At 27.5% G+C, this 24,029-nt stretch overlaps 1 protein-coding gene across 1 annotated transcript; it reads right to left on the reverse strand.

Annotated features, from left to right (window-relative positions):
• Positions 1-3,655: 3,655 nt before the first annotated feature.
• On the reverse strand, positions 3,656-9,481 carry LOC145842934 (uncharacterized). The gene is made up of 5 exons (XM_082950408.1): positions 9,359-9,481; positions 8,689-8,887; positions 8,015-8,162; positions 6,604-6,839; positions 3,656-6,365 (listed from the first exon to the last, which is right to left on the reverse strand). Exons 1-5 carry the CDS (start codon positions 9,438-9,440, stop codon positions 3,656-3,658), a joined length of 3,375 nt encoding a protein of 1,124 aa, XP_082806534.1. The 5' UTR covers positions 9,441-9,481.
• Positions 9,482-24,029: the final 14,548 nt, after the last annotated feature.

The following is a 24,029-nucleotide window of genomic DNA, read 5'->3' on the forward strand; positions in this document are numbered from 1 at the left end:
GTGAAAACCAAGATGTGTTAACTAATAACAGTAAAATTTTACTGAAAGTTGTTTTAAAACCGTTGTATTACGGTGTTGAAAATGTAAATTTTTGAAACACTAGTTTAGTTTTCAACTTCATAAAACTTTTAATTATTCTTTAAGACTATGTGTATATCTATGAAATTTATTTTAAAAATATTCTAGGTAGTATAACTTAAACTGACTCTTAAAAGAAACATTTATATTGTGGTGTTCCACCGATTAAAATCAAGCTCCTTCAATTTGATTTTTTTATATCAAATAATCATGCTATTTTTTTAAACTGAGAATTAGCTAAAAAGTTTCAATAGATTTTATAAAGTCACAAGAAGAGGGTTAATTGTATAAGAAGGAAATTTGTTTTACTTTTAACGTTTAATTGTTTGTTAAATTTGCATTGTTGATGCGTCGTTTATTAACTTTAATTTAACTTTCAAAATGTTGTTTGTAATATGTAACAAAGATTCAAATAAAATATTTATATAAATAACTTATTCTATTGAAAATAAATGTGTGTCGTTTATAATTTTTGTAGTTGTTAAATTTAACTTTGCAACTTAAACAAAACTAAGTCTAGTTTTAAAAATAACTCTGAGTTTTTACATGTTTCTTCAATAATAAATAACTCCTTATAACGAATAACTTTAAGGTTGTTAGAAATAATGATGATAGTTTTAATGCGGTTTTAGACTTCATTGAAAACAATGAAGTGAAGTACAAAATTCCTGAAAACGAACACAACAAGGTCGAGAACATTGTTTCTATTGATTAATCAAAAACTGTCTAATGAGTATTGAATCTCAATTAAGCACTAAAGTTTCTACTAAGCTATTGAAGCAAAATATTTTTGACAGGGGAGACAATGATGCACTTTTTTCTGTAAAGAAAAATGAGGCAATAAAACTTGAAACCGAAAAACTAATTATTGATAAATTACCTGGAAAAGATAATTAAATCGAAGAAGTTTTTAGTTTTAGCTCACTCGAAAGATAATTGACACCAGACTACGAAAGTTTGTCTGATGACAGTGAGTTTTTTATCACCAAAAACCCTGATATTGAAAGCTACTTTCAACCAGAGATTGAAAGCTGTAGCTCAGTGAACACATCCGATAGCAATAGATTGAACACTTCGCAAGAATGAAATGGAAAAAAGATGAAATCAAAGTCATTAAGGTTCAGGTGGTTTAGATAAAATCGAGTTTCTTCTAATCAGTTTGAGCCTGAAATCATAACCATGTCAAAGGCGAAGAGGATTGCTTCGAGTTTCGATAAATGACTGAATAATGTGAGGAAAGCTTTTAAATGCAGACGATAATATAGTGTGTTAGTCGTTTTCTGTCCAGTATCTATGTGCTTTTGGTATCTTTTAACTTTATCAGTATTCCAATAAATTCGAAACGTTAATTACTGGTGTTTTAGTTTTTTTACTAAATTTTAAATAAAGTATAAAAATTTTGTTAAACCAACAAAATATAAATAACGAATGTTAAAAATCAACTAAAAACCAAAATTTTATACAAAGAAGTTATACTAAATATAGAAACTTATTTAACCCTACTCCAAGTGCTAGTAATTAATTTACTTACATCCAATTGAAAGATGCTTTAAAAATAAACTATACTAATGATATTTATACAAAAAAAGAGGTTTCTTCGAAGTATTTTAGTTACTGATTTTAAGGAAATTAAAACTTGACATATTAAAAAAAAAAACTTTGCTTTTATGTAGAACAGCTTGAAAAATGGCCTAAAAAAACTCTTTATTGAAAGTTACTGACCCTAAGTTAAGTTTGTCATTGATTTAGTCATATTATTAATAAGAGAAATCAAAAAAATTACAATAAATTTGTTTGTACTACCCAATAAAAAGTAAAGACCTTAGATTATAAGCTTAAATTTGTGTAAAGTTTAAGTAACTTTTTTTACTTATTAAACTTACATGCTTACAAAGCTCATGAAAGTTTTCACTCAAACATACGCTCGTTTTTAGCTGAAAGAATAGTTTTTTACGTAAAAAAGTTGTAAGTCACAATTTAAATTTAGGTTAGGCATAGTAATAATACTAACTAGTAAATAAGTTAAATCACTGCAGCGATTTGAAAAAAACTTATTTGATACTAGCAAATTTATTAAAGAACCATTTATCTCAATAAAAAGATTTAAACTTATCATTGAAACAGTTAAGCATTCTGTTTTTACTTATTTTTAAAACAGTTTATTTTTTTTCTGAGCAACTTTGGACAGATTAGCATATTTATAAACTTTTTGCACTAAACTTAAACATCTTATAAACATTCACATGACTCTATTCTGTAAATTAGAATTTAAAACATTCATATTAGTTATAAGTTTGTGTCGAATAGTAAACAAAAAGTCACAATATGGTTTTGAGAAATATGATAAATCTGGTAAATTGAATATTGTGAGCATTTAAAATATTTATATTTGCTATTGTTGATTTAGACTTAAAACAAATATGTCGAACAAACTTTCTGAAGAAATATTTTTTCTTTTATGTAATTAAAAGCTACCATACCAATTCATAAGCTTTTAAGAAAAAGAATGATCTGGTTTTATTATATTAGAATATGAAAACCTTAGTAGTTAGTTTGTAAGAATGGGTTGGATTTTGTATGAATCTGACGTTTTCCCCTAAAATGTGTCGTTTTCTGTGATTGAGCTTGGCAGACTTTTGTTAAAAATTTACCTTAGATTATATATGTTTTATGTACAGCAATATATGGTATCAATTTTAGTGCAATCTTAAAAAAAAGATATTTATTTGTGAACCTAATTAGTAAATGTTTACTAACTAATTCTTTCATAATTCAAGTTAAAGATAGATTTTATTGTTGTCTCTCCCGATGTTATTGTGGTATGCACTGATAAATAAGGTATTAGTTATGATTAAGCTTAAGGTAGCTTAAATTTAAATGTTGTTTACTTTTAATATTTTTTCTATAGTATACAATAGTATTTTATATAATTACAACGAACTAGTTAAAAAAATTAATAAAACTTTAGTTTTAGAACTTTTTTAAATTAGCGTTATTTAACTTAAGGTAAAGCTTATGGTAATTTAATATTACATTTTAATTATTTTTCATATTTTTACTATCACTTACTAATATACAACAAACAAGTTCAACAATTTAATAAAGTGCTAATTTGATAAACATCTTACATTAGTATGTTTTAGGTTTAATTTAATTTAAAAATTAAAGTTTTAAAGAAATAATGTAAAACTTTAAATAAATTATATATAAAAGTTTATTTACTCGAAAAAAAGTAATATTTATTTTAAAACAACTTTATATTTAACAAAGATTTTTTATAGACTAGTAGAAAGGAAAATACTGAACGAGATTCAAAAAGTAAAACAATTCAAAAAAATTCCACTATTTCTCTAACGAAAATCGTTAAGCTAGTGATCGTATATTTATTTATATAAAGATATGCTATTAAAACTTTCAAATTTTTAATTATACTGTTTTAAATTTAAAAAGAAACAGACTCTAGATATGGTATTAAAACGTTTACTTGAACTATATACTTCACTAAGAAAATATTATTATTAATGATTAAGGTTGAAAATTTTAAAAGATTTACAAAATGAACAAAAATGAAATTAATTCACTCTGATGTTTCCACAGTGTAACGAATATCTATGATGTCACCTATGTTGTCATCTAGCGTGTTCATTTCAGTTTCAATTACGTCGTCATTTTTTTCATTATTACTATTTCGTCTTTTAAATATCAAATCAACTTTTATCGCAATAAGACTATTGATTAAAGTCTTTAATGGAACTACTAACAACATTATAGCAAAGTAGCTCGTTTGATTTTTAAAAGGAGTTATAATACTCAAAACATAAGTCGTAAGAACTGCAATCCAACTTATAATTTGTATAAAATATATAAAAACTACGCGTTTTACACCAAAACTGTTTTTAATGTTGGTGTGTTTTATAACAAGATTATATAAAAAGCTGGTTGTCATGAAAACTATGATAACTAGAAAAATGTAAAGCATCACAGCGAGTGTCAGTGCAAAAGACTCGGATCGTGAGTGAGCGAACCATGAAGGAAAGCACAAATTGTTTCGATTGTAATAATCGGAGTAAGTTAAAGTGCTGTAGTTTGTGTAAGAAGTGTTTTTGTTTAAAAACCTATCATTCAAAGAAATCTTAGGAAGTGTAATACTTATTTCTCCCGTGTAAAAGTTTTTAGGCATCACAATGGGCACGAGTGCAAAGAAAAGAGCAATTAGCCAAGAAAAAATTACCTGGGCCGCGAATATTCTCGCGTTTAGTTTTAATTGTGTCTCGGGTCGCAGCCTGACATAAAACGTCCACCCCAAAACCACAGCAGTCAGGTTTGTAGCTGCAATTTCAGAGACTACAAACATAACACCAACACAAGAACAAGCAGCGCTAGACCTCCATAAGGTGTCATATTGTGTATATTCATTTCCGTAGTAGATAGTTTTAATGCCCAGTATTAATAATGCAACTCCGAAAATCAAATTTGCAATTGTCACATTTAAAAACGAAATAACTTTGAATATTTTATACGACTGGCTGGGAAAGAGTTTTCTAGTCGAATTGAAATTACTTTTTATAAGTAAAATACTCATAGAAGACACAAGGATAATAAAAAGATAAAGAAAAAATCGATAAGCAACGCCTTCAACTAAATGTTGTTTCATTTTTAAAGTAGCGTTTAGTCCGTTAGCATTAAGTTTTCTTGTTTGATTTGTGATTAAATTTTTGATCGTTGTTTTATATACATTTTCTTCTGCTGTATTTGTCATACCTGTAGTGTAAATTACAGACCCGCGTACAACTGTAGCTGTTTGATTCGTGCTAACACTGGTCGTTCTTTTGTCTTCACACCTGACCAGCCCTTGGACCATTTCGTGCCGCGGAACAAACTTCCGAAATCCGCTTTCACAGTAGAAATGAGTTTCACCACTACAACGCGTCTCGTCCGACCAGTCGACGCAGTCCTGCTTGTGGTCACAAACCTTATTGGCCGGCACCCACTCGCCGGGACCGCACTCGTGCTGCCACGGGCACTCCACCCCTCTCACCCGACACAGGTGATTGAGGTCGTGGCTGTACCTCGGCCGCTCTTCCTCGCAGCCTTTTCTCCCGCCGTGGCCCGACATGTCAACCGGACCGGACAAGAGAGTGTGCTTGAAAACAAACAGGCTCTTTGAGGGATTGTTGGGAGCGAACGATAACGTCACGTTGCTGTAACAAAGACCGTTGCTGCCCACTTCGCTCACATCCGCCAGCTCTTTGTTGCCAGATTCGTTCACGGCGTGCTTCAATGTGAACTCGAAACCTAATCGGTTTTTTTTGGCGAGGAGAAATTTGAAACAGCTTGAAACAATCTCTCGCCACTTGGTGGGGTCAGCTTCGGATTTTTTCAAGTAGCAATCCACTTGGCACTCGTCGTCCATCAAAATGCAGTCAATTTTACCGTCGCAATAACTTCCTTTATCTGAAGTACTGTTAGCGCAAGTATAACTTTTATGCTCGACAACTTTTGTTTCACAAACGTCAGCCCCTACAATTTCTTCCACCATGCCGGTCCCGCACGCTTTCGTGAACGTGAGTTGGGGGTCGGTGACCGGCAGGTTTTCATTGCAAAAATCTTTTGCGTTCGAGTTTGCGCAAGAACACTCGTCTGAAAGGTCGGTGCAGTCGAAAACTCCGTCGCAAACTTGCAGCTTAGAAATGACGACGCCGTCGAGGCATTTCGCGCACTCGAAACCACCACCTTCGCCGTAGCAAGCGTCTGATTGGTCGGCGCAAACGGGAATCCCTTTTTCCAAGTAGACCTGAGGCACCGCGGCCCTTGTTACCACCACCCTGTTTTGCAAGTAGTCCTGAACCGTGAGCCGCTGTAGGCACTTGAAGCCGACGCTGAAAGAAAACTCTGGTTTGAACACGACACCGTAAACGCTGCCTACTGCGTCGAAATCCAGCTTCCTCATCATCGAGCTCCAAGGAACGAGAACGGAGCTGTTCCTGCTCCACCTCCACATGGTCGCCACTCCGCAAACTTCCTCCGTTTCGTCGCTTCCGTCGCGGCAGTTCTGGACTCCGTCGCACCGCAGGTGGTTCGGCAAGCACCTCAAGCCGTCAGAGCACCCAAAAAAATTCTCCGGGCATTTCCCCGCCTTCAAAACTTTTTCGTCTTCTCCCAAAGGGCAGTCTTCGACGTGGTCGTTTACGCGCTCGATCGGGATGCATCTGTTGGACGACGTGCACGGAAACTCGATGACGTCACGGCAAGTCATGTTCCGCTTTCCCTCGTCGTCCTTGTTGTAGCTGATGTGTAATTTTAAAGTTTAAATTTGTTGTTGTATAATACTTTGGTTTAATAAGTTACTTTTGGTTTTAGCTACAGTTTTAAAAACGTCGGCCATTTTAGCTGGACAGGTATACTTTAAGTTTATTGCTGTCAGTTTTTATGATTGGTAGGTTAGATTTTAAGTAAGTTAGTTTTCAAATTAAAATAATATTCTTGTAACAGCAGCAGAATTAAAAAAACAAATGTTAAACTGACCAATCAGGAAAACCGTCGTTCACGAACCTGCGCGGAATGCACTGACCCGTTTGAAAACATTCAAACTCCCTATCGTTGCACTTCATCGTCGCCCCCTCGTCCGAGTTGTCATGACAATCGCCCGGCTTGCCATCGTTGACCAGTCGTCTTGAAATGCACTTTTTTGTCGTCTTGCAGGTAAAAAACAATTTGTCATCGCAATTTACAAATGATGACTCGTCAGTAAAGTCTTCTAGCTAAATAATTTTTTGGTTTAATTATAACAATAATACTGTCTTTAACTATTTATTACTAGATAAATTTAATTTTCAGTTCTTTGGTTTAGTTTCTACATATTTTACCTATAATTATTTTATTATCAAGCCTGTTTTAAAACTAAATTTATAAAGTTTTTTGTTTTTACTTTTTCAATCTATACTTTTTACTATCAAAAACTAAAATATTTTTTTACATCAACTCTTAAAGATACTTTTAAATTTATTCTTTAAGTCAGTGGTTAAAGCCAAGTTTTAGTTATGTAGCTTAAACCACATTCTGTGCATAATTATTCACGCAGTTCACAAAATTAGTTTAGTTTAATAAAGAAAACTATATAAAAACGTAAACAAAGTTTATTTATATTTTTACGACATAATGAATATTATTTAAAACTACTTAAGTTTAATAGAAAATAGAAAAAAAAAACTCAAAATATTAGTATAAAATTATTTTGTTGATAAACCGCTACAAGTTTTCATTTTCGGAAGAACAAACAAAAATTGTTTTTTTCGAATTTCATTTATGATTTTTTGTTACAAGCTAATGCTTGATAGATAATGATTTTTAAAACTTTAAATATATACTAAATAAAAAAAACTAACAGCAAATATTTGTTCTTAAACAAGTAAAAGAAATGTTTAACACAATAGTTAAGCTAAACTACCACTAAATTTACAGAATAAAAATTAATCTTTACTAAAAATTAAGTTTTCTAAACATTAAGTATAAAAATATAAAAAATGACTAAAAGTTAGTTTATTTACTATTAAGTTTAATTTGTTACAGATTTATTTGAAGCATTAAGATATTTCGTTTTGTGCTGATTTTATTAAAATTTGTTTGTATACAAGTTTTATTACTTTTTGTAAAACAAAACCTATTTCAAAAACTAACTTATGCTTAATAGTATACTGACTAGTTTGCGATTGAAAGTTAACTAGGAAAACATATAAAGTCTTTAGTTTTTTGTTCATTTATTTTATTAAATGTATTTAAACAAAAACACTACTAAACTAAAGTATTAAAATTCACTCTACTTAACTAATTCAATTTATAAAAACTAACATAAATGTTTTGTAATTTGTTAGTTTTCTAGTACACAAAACACTTTAATAGCCAATGACATTATATTATATTATATTTCTTAGCTAACAGCAGAATTTTTGCAGTCAGTTATTCCGTCTCTGACTTTTGTTACAGGAATGCACCTTTTGGTATGCTTGCACTGAAACTCGTGTGGATGGCAGGGTAAATATCGGTTCACAAATGGTAGACCCAAGTATGTATCTCGCCTTTCACAACTGCGGGACAGGATCATTGTTGTAAAAAATAGTTAAATAATAAACAGAGTTGTGTCTGTAAGCAATTTGTTGTTCATTAACCCTTTTATTTTATTAACAGTTTAATCTATACTTGTTATTTACAAACATAAACTTGTCAAAGTTAAAACAAAAGTCACAGTTTTTATTAACAAGAATAAAATAAGAGCTGAAACAATTATGTTTTTTACTAGTGTTTCATACATTGGTAGTTTTCAAAATCTGATTCTTATATAGTTTTTATAGCAACTTTTATATTTTTTTCATTATTCTTTTAAAATTTTATAAACTCTTAAAAGTATTAAAAATATATTATATTTTAACATCTAAATATCTTTCACCTTAAAACAAAAATACCTTGTGACTAATTTACAGCTACAAACTTCGGATCTGGTATATATAAAATCAGCAGGGTACGAGTGCTTGTGTAAAGAATTATTAACTGCACTATTAAGCAACGTAAATAATTGAATTTTATATTTTTGTCACCTTGCTTAAATCAACTTACATCTGAATGTTAATGCTGCTGTCATACCCATGTAGCTCATTATCGAGACACTTCAAACTATCAACTGCTCGCAAATCGCAATGGATCCTCATGAACAACCTAGGAACGCACATCGTCACATTTGCCACTTTGCTCATGCAGCTTATCATGCCGTCCTCAGCACGACAAGGTTTCGATCCATCGTCTGCCCACTCGAAGCCTGGGAAATTTATAGCCGAGTTTGACACTACAATGACAAAGTGTTAAGTAGTCTGAGTAAATTGTTAACTATTTAAAAAAATATTTTACTACTAGCGAATCATGTATTTAAAAAAATATTTTAATTTATATAAAAAAAAGATTGTCGGTACTTCAATTGGGTTTTCACTTAAAGATGTTATAAAACTTTGTATTTCTTCTTTTTATTAAAACTTAAAAATATACTTTTATTTCTATACTAAACTACAATCAAGGTTTTAGATAGTTTAGACAAATTAAACATTTACTGCAATTAATTTGCTAAATGTTTAAAATGAAAAACTATTTATATGGATTGTGAAAAAAAAATTCTACTTTTTGTATTAAAAGCTGTTTAATATAAATGGTGTCATACTTTGTATTAAATAATTAATACATTAAAATTTAAGTATTTGTTATTTAACTGATCTTAAGTTTTCAAAGCTAATATTACCTTGAGCCGTATAGCTTCTAAACACAGTATTTACAAACATAAGAATAAAAATCAGTGAAGTTGAGTGAGTATTGACCTCCATCCTTTTTTGAATTTTTAAATCATATATTGAAGAAAAGACGTGAAATTTATTTTCTGATAAGTTATTGCACTGGAATAAGTTTGCTAAAAGAGTATAAGTATTTTCAATTTAATATAAGAGCATTGCTAAGTTACTTAATTTTTTATTTAAGTCTTTGTTTTATTATAGTTTATATGAAAAAAAATTCTAAGTATAAAGCAAATTATTTTAATAAAAATATTAAATTAATAAACTAATATAAAAAAAAATTTAAATGTGTTAAACAATTAATAGTAAATGCTAGCAAGGTGTTTTGTATAAGATTAAAAACACTTTGTAGAGAATTTCAAGCTATCAACTATTTTTGTTTTTTATTTTTATTTAACGATTTAGTAAATTAAAGATACCTTTTGTTTTTTTTAATTCACACATTTTTAGAACATGATGTTTTTGAAAATTTTTACATTTATTTTTTGATTGAGTAAAAACATTTTAATGTTTATATTTATCTATAAAAACTGTTTTATATGAAGCAATGTTACTATAAAAATGCGTATTTTATAAATGTTATGAAATTAAGTTTTGTAGTCTATGTTAACTTGATTAACAAATTTTATTATATAGGGCGTAAAAACTGAAATGCATGTGAGATAATAAGATCAGTATCACTATTTTATATTAAAAAAAATAAAAGTAATAAAAAATTCTAAATAAATTCTTTTTCTATTTTTAAATAAGAAGTTTTAGTGTTAAAAATAAAGTCTATAACAATATAGAAATGTAAACTAAGTGTGCATTTTTCTTTAATGATTAATTGTAAGCATTATTTATTTAACTGATTCGGAAAAACTCAGTATTGTTTAAAAATGCATGTATTAAAAACTTACAGTGAGCCAGAAACTTAAAAAAGAAAAAATAATCACTTTCAAATTTTTCTTCGAAAATTTTTGGTCAAAATTTTTATGATTTTAGAGCTATAGTCCAAGCTTTAAAAAAATTATCTTCCAACTTTCGCGAAGCTATTTGAAAGTCTGTGCTTAAGTCAAACTTAGATATCTTTCAAAATTTAAATTTGACCGTCAACAAAAGATTATTAAAATATTTTATTTTGTATCTTTGTTTAAATTTTCCTAAAGATGTTACAAAGTTTTGTTTAACAAGTTAAACTGCACTTGTTCCTTTTTGAACAAAACAGTTTTACATATATATCTTCTATACCTCTTACAAGCGTGTTGCACCACAAAAGTATCAAACATATAAGTTAAAAGTGCTGCTTTTTTGTTCAGAGTATACCTATTTTAATATAAAAAACGCACAAAGCAAAAACATTTTAAAAAGCTACTACTTTAGATATTACTAATTTTTTCTTAATAGAGTTTATCTATTTTGTTTCGAATTATAAATAATCTTGGGTTATTAAAGTTTTACTTTTTAAATTATTTATAAATATCAATTTCAAACAAAACTTTGTTTCATATTTTCAGTCTAATGCAATTTTAGTCCACTGTAACATAAACATCACAATTAATATATATAAAATGTATAAGTTTATAATCTAAAATGCTATTACTTACAAGTAAAGAAAATATATTTAGAAACTTAAATTATCTAGAAGAATATATCTAGTACCAAACTTCCTGAGCAAAAATAAAAAATTAATTAAACAAAAATACTATCGAAATCCTTCAACTAAAGGCTAAAGGTAACAAAGTGAAAGTTTTTGAACTATGTATAATAATAATTTAGATTAAGTAATTCTAGAAATAAAGTTTAATGAAAGTATTTCTTGGAACAAATTAAGCACCTAATACGGTTTTTCGTCATCACTATTTAACTTTCCATTTTTTGATTAGTATCACGAACTAAACAGGATTTTTTGTGAAATAAGTTTCATTTCAAATATATTTGTATTTTTTGTCTTATCTAAAAATTTAAGTCGCTCGCTATGATTTTTGATAGATTTAGGTTAAAGAACTATTAAATATAAAAGTGATCAATTAAGTCCTTCATCTAAAACTGTTTTAACTTTTAAAACTACTTCATTGAAAACATTTTTATTACCATAACATGTTTTAGTGCTGATCAGAACCAATTTTACGTCTTTTTTATATAGGTAAAATCGTTTTACACAATATTTTATTTATAAATAACTTTTATTTATTTTATAATAACTTTATTTAGAAATTTTGTTCTATATTTTTTATTAATTTTCACTAAAATCAAAACACAGTTTTCTAGTATATATGCACATTGTGGAAATTGTTAAAGTAATAAATCATGTTACAGCTGTTGTCCTGGACAAGACATTAAAAGGTATTCATGGTGTGCAACTTGATAACCGAAAAGTTCTTCGTGGACCAGGTCCTAGGATCGAATACTTTGAGCGTATTTTTTTGTCATTTAATAGACTATAATACTGTTAATCCAACAAAAACTATACAATTATTTAAATCGAAGCATAAAAAAGAGTGAAAAAAAAAATTTATTTAACTATAATTCAAATATTTCATAAAAGTTAAATTAAGTTTTATGTAAAAAAAAAGAAAACAATTATAAATACTCATTAGTTGACATTAGTATTTTAAGTCCTAATAGTTATCGCCTTGTTTATTTATGTAATTTGATTTTTTTGTAGAAAAATTAAACACCATAATTTTTTGTTATTAACAAAGTTACAAATCTAAATATAATAAACCGGGTTGCGTTTCAAATAATTTATTTTAGAAAAATGGGTTAGTTTAATATAGTAGCCAGTATTTTACAAATGTTTCTTTATCTTATATAAAATTATTAAACTAAAAACAAAATGTTAAATAACAAATAAGTATTTATATTGAAAAAAAAAGTTTGTGGGTTTTTTGTTACAAAAAAAAATCAACATCTGTTGAGAATACTTTTTAATCAGTTGACTTTGAACTCTTAAATAACACAAAAACAAGCTTCCTTAAAACTATAAAAAACTATATTATTAAATTTGAAAAATTAGCAACTAAGTAAAACACTTTTTTTTCTCTAAAATTGATTAAATGTATTTTTTTTAATTAACACATATATTTGGTTTAATTTATTTTTAAAGTAAAAAAAACAGTGAGTCTATGAAAATTTCGATTTATTCATTAACTTGATCGATTTAAGTTAACTTTTTCCTTTGTATAATAAATGCTACGCTTTAAGTTTTAAACAAAAACACTTTTTATTACATCTATTGCTACGTTGTTTTAGTTTTAAACATTATAAAGGAGTTTTTTCAAATGCACCATTTAAAAGTCCCACTTTTTTGTCTTGTTCAATGAATTCATTGTACTTTTTGCTGAAATCAGCTTTTTTTTTCACCATTTAATTTTGCACTGTTGTTTGGCACAATCATTATAACTAGCTTCATAGCTAGCAACTCAAAAGCACATGCAAACTAAATACAAGACAAAAAGTAATAACATACTACTCCTAAAATTAAATAGTTGTTTTTAATAGTCAATACGATATTCCTAAAAATCTTCAAAATTCAAATCATATTTTTTTGACAGTTTTCTTATAATAAGGTTTTTCAAAGTAGCTTACTAATAAACAAATTGCTTTTAAAGTTTGTTATTTTTGTTCCTTTAACTTTTTATCGACTTTTAAAAGGTTAACATAATGTATTCTAATATATCACAAACATTTATTGAATTTTTACTGTGTAATAAAACATACTTATTAGTATTTTTATACTTTTTGATACTAAACTATATACATAATAAATATTTTAACAAAAAACAGCTCAACAAGTAATCAAATACACACTTCTGTAAATGTTTTTGATTCTAGATATTTAGTTTCAACAACATTTAATTTTATTCTTATTACAACCTTTTTCTTTTAAGAACTTTCGAACAATTCACTTATATAGTTGAATATCATGCTTATATTTGTAAAATGTGTGAGTTTTTCATTGTTAGCGAAATGTTAATAGATAACCATGGGATGAATAAGATAGGCAGAAAATGTTAATTTGCTGAGTGAAGCATAAGCCTTCAAGCTTAAAAACTTAGTTATTGGTTCTATGGTTTTTAGTATATTTAGAAAGAATACAAGTTTCTTTTTCTAATAACTGTGTACTCACCAGTCCAGTGAAAACAAAAAAATGTTTTTTTTCGTACTGAGCTTTTTTTGATTAAAAAGTTATATTTTAAAAACAATGCTTTAAAATCGCTTTGAAAAAATATTATATATTGCAAAAAAAAAACATAATAAACAATGAAACACAACGGAAACTTACAAAAGTTATTTTTTGTTTAAAACAGGAATCGGCTGAAGGTACTCGCGGGCAAAATTTTGAATTTAAAACATCTTCGCGGACCGCAGTTTTAGTTTTAAGCACATATTTAAAGCTAGTTAGTTTTAGTTTTAAGCAGTCTGATACATGAGACAGTCTTAGTTTTAAGTTTAGATATAGGGCTTATTATTAAAAGGCTAAATTGTGATTTTGTCTTAATTAACCTACTATCTGTCTATTGAACTAACATTTTTATCCTTAATTATTTAGCTGCTTAACTATCACCTAGCACCAAAACAAACGAGCATAAAAAGTAATTTTAAACCACTTTTTTTAATTGTCTTATCAATCTCTTTTTAATAAAACTTTTATAACCCGAACATAGTCTTTTCCTACTTAATGTTAAATAACTATCAATATCTGATAAAACTTAAGTCTTTCAAACCAACAAATTAAAAAAGATAAATAAACTTTAAAAAAATTAACCTGTATTATAAAAAATGTGAAGCTAACTTCAAAAAATTATGTTTAAACTTTTCAGTAAGCTGTTATTTTTTCAAACAGGGCCGCATTTTTAGAGAAGAAAGTTAGACTAAGTTATCTAACCTGAATACTTTTAAAATTAAAATATAATTTATGAAGGCCAATTATAATAACTAATTTTAATCAGGTACTAATACTACTATTATTATTGTGATTCCATAAGTACTTAACTACTTGGCTAGAAGATATAAAAACTTATAAAACTTTTTCAAAATAAGGAATTTATTTAAAATAGCTTTAGAATTGAAATTAGTGATGTACCGGACTCACTATCCGGGTCCGGATCCGGCCGGATATTGCCATTTTTGTCTGATATCCGGATCCGGCCGGACTCTAATTTGAAAAAAAAGTCCGGATCCGGTTCCGGCCGGACTCTAATTTGAAAAAAAAGTCCGGATCCGGGTCCGGCCGGATCCTAACAGAGATCCGGCCGGACCCAGATCTAGTTAGTAAAAAAGAGCATACTGAAAAGTATTTTTTCAAAAACATACCCTATGAAAATTAATAAGAGTCATTTTCGTCAGTTAAAATTAAACACCTACCGTGATTGGCTCATTTTGTACACGTGACTAATTTACATTTGTTTACAATTAAACTATAAATAAACGTTTCATGAAATGCAACTCTTTGCATATGTTGTAAAATTGAAAACTTTGGAATGAATACTTGCACTATTTATTGTTTAAAGTTGAGCTCAGAGAATATTTATAGTTAATACGGTTGAATGTACGAGCCAATGAGAATCATATGACAAAATGTTTCAAACTAAATACTGATGCAACAAAACATCAGAACATGACAGGCAGTTTATATGTAAGCAGTTAGTTAGTTTGATGTGTAGCTTGAAGCAACAAAATATCTTGAACGTTTTTGTGAATGCTTATTGTAAGTAGTGTTTTGTCTTAAAAGTGAATATTTCAACAGGTGTTTAATTGTTTAAATATTTAAGCCAGGTTTATAGTTTAATATTTTATTAAACATTTTACAATTTCTTGTTTACTAAAAGTTTTATTTAATTTTTAGTTTTTTGTTTTAAGTCTTTTGATATAGATTTAAATAGCTTCCAGTTTTTAAAGTGTTACCAAAGTAATTAATAACTTTGTATATGCTAGTATTTCTTGTTGTGTTTTATATAAAATATTCATCACTCAAAACTGTCGTGTCTGATTATAGAAAGTAGTCTCAGTTAGAATTTAGTATTTGTTAGATATTAATTAAATAAGGTAGGATTTAATTATGATGGGTAGTACTAATAAGTTAAGTGTACCACAATCAGTCCACAACTTTACTACCAAATTGTCAACCTTTGCTAGCTGTTCTATTGATTATTAGATTAAAATAATTTCTCAGTTTTTAAAAACCTCATTCTGACTCAGGCTTGTTTATACTAGTGATGTACCGGACTCACTATCCGGGTCCGGGTCCGGCCGGATATTGCCATTTTTGTCTGATATCCGGATCCGGCCGGATTCTAATTTAAAAAAAAAGTCCGGATCCGGTTCCGGCCGGATTCTAATTTGAAAAAAAAGTCCGGGTCCGGTTCCGGCCCGATTCTAGTTTGAAAAAAAAGTCCGGATCCGGATCTATTTAGTAAAAAAGAGCATACCCTGTGTAAATTAATAAGAGTCATTTTCGTCAGTTAAAATTAAACACCTACCGTGATTGGCTCATTTTGTATACGTGACTAATTTACATTTGTTTACATTTAAACTATGAAATAAACATTTCATGAAATGTAACTCTTTACATATGTTGTAAAATTGAAAACTTTGGAATGAATACTTGCATTATTTATTGTTTAAAGTTGAGCTCAGAGAATATTTAGAGTTAATACGGCTATAAAAGATTCATCACTCAAAACTGTCGTGTCTGACCATAGAAAGTAGTCTCAGTTATAATCTAGTATTTGTTAGATATTAGTTAAATAAGGTAGAATTTAACTATGATGGGTAGTACTAATAAGTTAAATGTACCACAATCAGTCCACAACTTTACTACCAAATTGTCAACCTTTGCTAGCTGTTCTACTGATTATTAGATTAAAGTAATTTTTTCAGTTTTTAAAAACCTCATTCTGACTCAGGCTTTTTATACTCACTCTAGCTAGTTTTATTGACTTAAACAGTGGCAACACTGCTAGTTTGAAAATTTTTGGGAGTTTTAGAAAATCTTGGACTGCCTCAGGCTAGTTTAGTTTCATATAAAAACTCAGGCTAGTTTTCTTTTAGATTTTGAATGGGTTTGAGCTGATCCAGTTTTAAATATTTTGTAACTTTCTAGTGTATTTTGTTCAAGAACTTGATTTCAGATTTTTAAATGTAAATAACACCTAAATTTGTAAACCTTGTGGCTAGCTGTTCTACTAATTATTAGATTAAAGTTATTATATTTTCAGTTTTTAAAAACCTCATTCTGACTCAGGCTAGTTTATTCTAGTGATGTACCGCACTCACTATCCGGGTCCGGGTCCGGCCGGATATTGCTATTTTTGTCTGATATCCGGATCCGGCCGGATTCTAATTTGAAAAAAAAGTCCGGATCCGGTTCCGGCCGGACTCTAATTTTTAAAAAAAGTCCGGATCCGGTTCCGGCCGGATTCTAATTTTTAAAAAAAGTCCGGATCCGGTTCCGGCCGGATTCTAATTTCAAAAAAAAGTCCGGATCCGGGTCCGGCCGGACCCGAAATTGTGGGTCCGGTACATCACTAGTTTATACTCACTTTAGCTAGTTTTATTGACTTAAACAGTGGCAACTCTGCTAGTTTGAAAATTTTTGGGAATTTTAGAAAATCTTGGACTGCCTCAGGCTAGTTTAGTTTTATATAAAAACTCAGGCTAGTTTTCTTTTAGATTTTGAATGAGTTTGAGCTGATCCAGTTTTCAATATTTTGTAATTTTCTAGTGTATTTTGTTAAAGAACTTGATTTCAGATTTTTAATTGTAGATAACACCTAAATTTGTAAACCTTGTGGTTAGCTGTTGTACTTATTATTAGATTAAAGTTCTTTTTTTTCAGTTTTTAAAAACCTCATTCTGACTCAGGCTAGTTTATTCTAGTGATGTACCGGACTCATTATCCGGGTCCGGCCGGATATTGCCATTTTTGTCTGATATCCGGATCCGGCCGAATTCTAATTTGATAAAAATGTCCGGATCCGGTTCCGGCCGGACTCTAATTTGAAAAAAAAGTCCGGATCCGGTTCCAGCCGGATTCTAATTAAAAAAAAAGTCCGGATCCGGTTCCGGCCGGATTCTAGTTTGAAAAAAAAGTCCGGATCCGGGTCCGGCCGGACCTGAAATTGTGGGTCCGGTACATCACTAATTGAAATATAAAAGTTATAAGCTAGATTGATTTTCAAAAAAAAAAATAAATTAAAGCATTCTAGTTCTTCAAAAACATTAAACCAACCTAAATATTTGACAACTCTATCTAGTATAAAGCTAGTAAAAAAATGTAACAATAGAATGCACATGGCCACAGAATTACCTTTCGTAAGCCGCATCACATGAAAAATAAAAACATGCTCGCGGGCCACGTGTTGCTGACCCCTGATTTAAATAAAGATTTTAGTATGAGTTTAAATTATTACGTATTTTCATTTTTTCGAGTCCAAAAACTTTATAAAAAAGTAATTGCACACCCAATACAATTGTAATTATAAACAAATTTCATTTAGCGATAAACTACATAATTTGAAATGCCGAGAAGAAAAAGAACAGAGCTCCCATTGGAAGCGGTTTGGTAAGCTATGTCTCAATCGATTTTAAATTAAATTCATTTAAAATAAATTATTAAATACTTATATAGGAAAATTATTCGCAAGTTACTAAATTAGTTTGGTTATTTTATAACTTGCTAGTACAATACTTTGAAAAAATTAAAGCTACGAACTCTAACTTTAAATTTCAATTGATGTATGATGACTTGTTAAAACTGTTTAAAAATCAAATAGCTTTTGTATAAACATGCATAAACTAACAAACTAGTTTAGTAACAAAGTAGTCAAGTAAGGAAAAAACAACACGATAATTAATTAACTTATTTTAGAAAAAGGACTTCAGTAAAAACGCTAATGAAAAACAACAAATTATAAATAAAGTAAACAGATACGTAAGTGTTTTGTGATAAAAGTATACGTGTTTTTTGTTTAATATTTTATATAATAATTTATAATTTACAGGACGCTCAAAACCAAAGCATTATAATACTAGCATACAAAAGTAGGTTTTAATAAAGTAGAAAAACATACTAAAATGTACTCACTTGTACTTCTTATCATAAAAATACTATCCAGTTGTTTATAAACAATTTGCGAACCACTGGGGTTTTGAAATAATGCAAATTTAAATTTTCCCAAACTAAAATTATTTTATTTATTTTTTTTAATATTTGACTATTTATTTTTAATTGTAGTTAAAAGGTAATTTTTTTATTGTTATAATTAATATCATAGAACTTAACTGGATGCAGTTAAAAGTAACAGCAATGAGGAAGTTTTAGAAGTTGAAAGGTTTTTGATTAGAATGTTTTAAGTTTAATTTAGGTTATAATTATAACATGTTTAAACAACTAAAAAAAAATATTTCGTCAAAATAGTAGAAAGTTTGACTATTAATGCTAAAGAGTTACAAATAATACGACTCTTTTTCTACAAATTTAGTTATAGCTTATAACTAAACTTTCTTTAGGTTTTAATAAAAGCTTTAAATTTAAAACTAATTTTTTGAAACAAATTTACTTAAAAAAAAAACTTTTTTAAATTAAATGTAAAATACCTTCGAAGTTTTAAAGCTCATTGTAAACTTGATAGTATATTTACTTTACCTGCATAAAATAGTGTGATAATACATTTTGTATTCTATTGAATTGTAATTCATATAATATAAACTAAAGTTGCTATACTTTTTTAGAAAAAATAAATTATGACAAAGAAAGTTTTTATATTTATCTTTTACATATTGAGTGATTTTTTGTAATTTTATTTCTGGCTCTCAAACGATAACTAAATAGCGATCTTTGAAAAAATAAAATTTATTATAAAAAATTAGGTCAAACATAGTTTGATACTTTTTACAATCATATCTATTTATTCATTTTTTTAAATTGTAAAATAAAACTAACTTAGTGTACACATTATTTTTTTTTAAGTACACAAGTTTTAATGTACTTTGCTTTCAAGAAATACTGTCATAAGTTTTTAAAACTACTGTTATAATTTTGATAAGAATTTTAGTTTTATTTTTGATCAAAAAAAAAGTTTTTTAATTGTTGTTTTTTATTAGTTGTACTGTTGTTGCAAAATATTTGTAAACTTACCATTATTTTACATTAAAGATATAATCTCGAAAATTATTTTGCAACTTAAGAAAAAAATTTGAAACACTTTTTCATATCAAGTTAATGTATGTAGTATTCATTCTTGTACTTTTTAACATATGGTAATGTTTTTCTAATGTTTTCCCAACCCAAACATATATAATTCTGATGTTTTAGACTACTTAATGTTTGAAAAAGATTAAGAACTGTCAAAAGCAGAGAACACAAAACTACTGAAAAAAAAACTTTTACACACTACAAAACTTTATATAGACTTATAAATAAAGATAACTAAAGACAATTTGTTTATTGATTGTTTAAAAATTATGTGCACAATCTAATTTTTGTTATGTTTTCACTATGGATTAATATATCAGGGTTGCCACTTTACTAGGAAACCTGGAATATGACAATTTAGGCAAAAAAAAAACTTGAAAAACCTGGAATTTTAACAACTTTAACATGTTCAGTAGTAAAATTTCAATTTAACTCAAAAAATCTATCATATAGATAAAATGTTTTTGTCATCATCAAAAATTTTTTTTATTAAAAAACACATTTAAAATGGCTTCACAATATCTTTTTAATGTTTTTATATTATTTAACACAGTTTCTTACCTTAAAATTAACTTTAAACTAAAATTAGACCCAAAAATGTCTACTTTTAAAAACCTGTAAAAATTTTTGAAAAAACAAGTGGCAACCCTGAATGTATCTTTTGAGAAATATTCGAAGTTTTAAGTTGAATATTGTAGAATTAATTTTTATTTTTGTAATAAATTATATGACAGTTTATTACTTTTTAATTTATAGATAGCTTTTGAAAGACAAATATGAAATGATAAACTTCACAGATATAAAAGATTAAAAAGTTAAAATTTAGTAAATTTTCCATGTTTGAAAACAAATACTAAGTTACTATGGGTTATGTAGTATAAGCTACACTGTAATCTTATTTTATGACAAAAACAACAATAAACTTAAATATTTTTTTTCAAATATTTGGATAAATACAGGGTTGCTACCAGTCAGGCTATTTTGAAATAATTAAAAAAAAACAGGCAAACTAAAGCTTGTTATACATTTAATCATGTTGTTTGAAAAATTTAGGCTTATTCATTTTGTTAATTTAAAAATAGTTTGGAATGACCTAAATTTTTCATTAAAAAAAATGTACTTTCTTTTGAAAATTGATTTATTTTCTTTGAATTATCATATTTGTTGTTATTATCGTGATTTTTTTGTAGTTATTCTTAGTTATCAAATAGTTAGCTGTTTTAAATTTTTCACTCTTATTTTTTCCCAAATTCAAATTGTCTCAAGCTAGATTTTAGTCACTAATGCTGATTTTTTTATATCATATAATATAATTAAGTTAAAACCTACTTATAATGTTTTAATTATAAATCTAAAAACTTTGAGTAACGTCCTTTTCAAAATACAGCCCTTTATAACAGCAATGTTATCTGGTAAAAGTTTGAACTAATCACAGTGCTCCTACTTTCTTGGTAATTACACTTTTACAAAAAAAAAACACTTAGTTTCCCTGGGTTTTACTTTCTTCTTAGTACTAGATCAATGTTTAATTACACAAAAAATTGTTATAATATTGTTTTATAATATTTTAAGGGACCAAAAAATAGATTAAGCCTTTAAAATTTTAGGTACCTCAATATTAAAGATGCTGTTTTCTATTATGTTAAATTATTTAAATGCTGCTTCTGCACTTAACTTAACAGTGTTCAATTCTTTTTCATTTTATAATTTCTCAATTTATAAATTTTAAAAGTGATAACGAAAACTTTTTTAAAGCAAACTTTGTTCCATAAAAGTAATTTTACAATCAATGGGGAAGAAAGTGCGATAACATCAACTAATAAATTACTATTAAAAGGAAGTAAAAGATGATTTTAAAAAGTATTTTAAATTTAAATCAGTGGCTCTGTAAGACTTAAAAGTCTTTGAATAGAAGATGATTTAAGGAGAAGTCCTGTGCACACCCAGATTTTTGAGTAAATAAACTTCTCATAAAAACTCTATTTGTAAAATTTATGAAAAATAAGTATAATGATAGTTCGAGAAAAAAAGTATGTTGTAAAAAGTCAGGGCCTTCTAGCAGATAATTTCTTAAGAAACTTCATTGGATTCTGTTTTCCAACTTTGCTTTTTTTGAATTTTTTGGTTCTTTGTATATTAGTGTTTAATATTGTTATAGTTTGTTTATTGTCTAACACTGGATCTAGGCATCAAAACTAGGGCCACATAAGATCTTAATCATAAGAAAAAAAAAAAACTAAATTAAAATTTAACTTTACTAACAAATTTAAATGAAAATTTAAACTTTAATTATTCTATTAACTGTTCTCATTAGTATTTTTCTAGTTCTGTGAACTCAAAAATTGAAATAAAAAAAATAAAACAGCACCTATAATTATATTCCTGTTGTTTTGGTTTGATTATTTATTTTTATATAAAAACTGTTTTACATTTAAATTAAAATGTTTAAAATTAAACAATTATATAATATAAAGGTAATCTATTTTGATTAAGTAAGTTGTTTAATAAGTTGTAAATAGAAGTTTCAATATTGCATATGTCCTATTATATGTAATCTATATTTTAAAAGGTTTTTGTAGTAGACCAAATTTACTACTTCAAAATTACTACTAAACATCTAGACTATCAAGTATACAAAAAAAAAAAATGTTTTTTAGTTTAATTTATTTGTTAATATTAAATTTGTTACTTGTTTTATTATTAAATTCTGGCCAATAATTAATGTCTAGTAAAATTATCAATTTAATGTTTGTGTTTTTTCTGATTTATTTCTAATGACGAGTTTGTTGAGCAAAACTCTGTTTACAAAATAAGTTTTTTGAATAAATAAATGTCAATAAAATAGAAAAGTATAATTGTAGTAGTTTCTCTTATGGGCATAGGGGATGGGGGTCCACCTTGATTTTTACAAGTTGATCTTATTTTATAGAGTTTTATCTGAGCTATCATTCATTTTTAACCGCTTAAAAAAATTCAAAGTATTTTTTGAGTTATGAGCAGTCAAAGTAGGTTACCTCAATAGGTTCCTAATGGAAGGCACAAACTAAAAACGCAAAAAAAGACTATTTCACTAAAAATCTATCTCCTACTTCATTTTTTAAGCAATCTTCTTCAAATTTTCATAGAAAGTGTATTATTAAATTTGAAAAGATTGAATGCTGGAGTTTTTTTAACTTTGAAAAATAAAAATTTTATAATAAAAAAACCACCTATTTTTTTGTTTTTTTCATCTAAAATTTTAATTTTTTAATATTTAAAAAATTCCAACATTCAAAGTCTTTTAAACTATAAAAGGAACGTTTCCTGAAAATTTGAGGTTTCTATCTCAAAAAATTAAGGAAAAGATATGTTTTTAGTGATTTTTTAAATATCTGAGAAAATTGACCCCAAAAAAATTGCAGTCCACACGTTTGTATTGGATTTTTATAAAAATTACAATATCTCAAAAGTTAAATAATATTTTTTAATTCTATAAAAACTGGCTTGTAGTTTGTACTTTAAGCTTTTGTATAAGTTCCAATGTTATTTTTAGTAAAAAAAATGTTAGAATATAATAAGTTTATATTATAAATAAGAGTCAATTTTATTTTTCTTGAAGGTATTATCCGGCTTAGGTTAAAAGAATTAATTGAAAGTTTGATTAAGTTCTAAAAATTTTTCGATCTGTTTTCACTATCTATGTATATTGATATGGTTGCAAACAAAAATTCAAAATAAAAGTTTTTATAGATTTAAATAAAATAAAGTAGTCTCATGAGTTACTTTGACCGAGTTTCAAAGAATTTTGTTGTTGATGTTCCAAAGGAAGGCGGTAAAAATGTCGAAAAAAAGAAGAGTGTTTTCTTGATGGCTGTTTCCAATGAATTATTTGAAGAAATGAAACAAGGCCCATGTACTTTAAAGAAAAGTAAACTGAAAACAACAGCTGGTTAGTAAAAGTTATTTGAACATAATTATACAAAGTGCTTTAAAAGAAACAACATTGTCTACTCATTATTGCTATTTATGGCTATAAAGTATCAGTATATTTTACTTTAAAAAAATCTAAGACATTTAGTTTATGTATTAAAAATTTAAAAATCTGACAGTCTTTTGCTATTTTAATATCAGCATCAGAAAAAAATAGTTGTGAACATGATTAAAGAGATATAATTATATAATTTTAGTTGAAAGTTAAAAATTATATTTTTAAATGACTAATTTTATTTTGAGTAGTTATTTTTCATGGTTGCATTACTTCATGTTCCAACACTTAAACTTTTGACAATTTATAGGGGTAGGGAGTACATCACATTTTTTGGTCATATTGTAAAATTCATATCAGGACATATGATTCGGTAGTGTTTTCGCTTCATTAAGAAGAATCTTTAAAAAAAATTGCAAAAGAAAAGCTGCCCAAAAAACTAATTTCAACCCCAACAATTACACATTTTTCGACTTAC

The sequence above is a fragment of the Thalia democratica genome, chromosome 8 (genome assembly GCF_965202585.1).
Source record: "Thalia democratica chromosome 8, ktThaDemo2.hap1.1, whole genome shotgun sequence".
In the NCBI taxonomy this organism is placed as follows: domain Eukaryota; kingdom Metazoa; phylum Chordata; class Thaliacea; order Salpida; family Salpidae; genus Thalia; species Thalia democratica.

Bases quoted from the DNA above. Each gene is read 5' to 3' on its own strand.
- LOC145842934 (XM_082950408.1), bottom strand. From the start codon at position 9,440: ATGGAGGTCAATACTCACTCAACTTCACTGATTTTTATTCTTATGTTT. The intron at 8,888-9,358 runs GTAATATTAGCT...TAAATTTCCCAG, and splicing joins TAGAAGCTATACGGCTCAAG to GCTTCGAGTGGGCAGACGAT. The intron at 6,840-8,014 runs GTTAGCTAAGAA...AAAATTATTTAG, and splicing joins CTGACTGCAAAAATTCTGCT to CTAGAAGACTTTACTGACGA.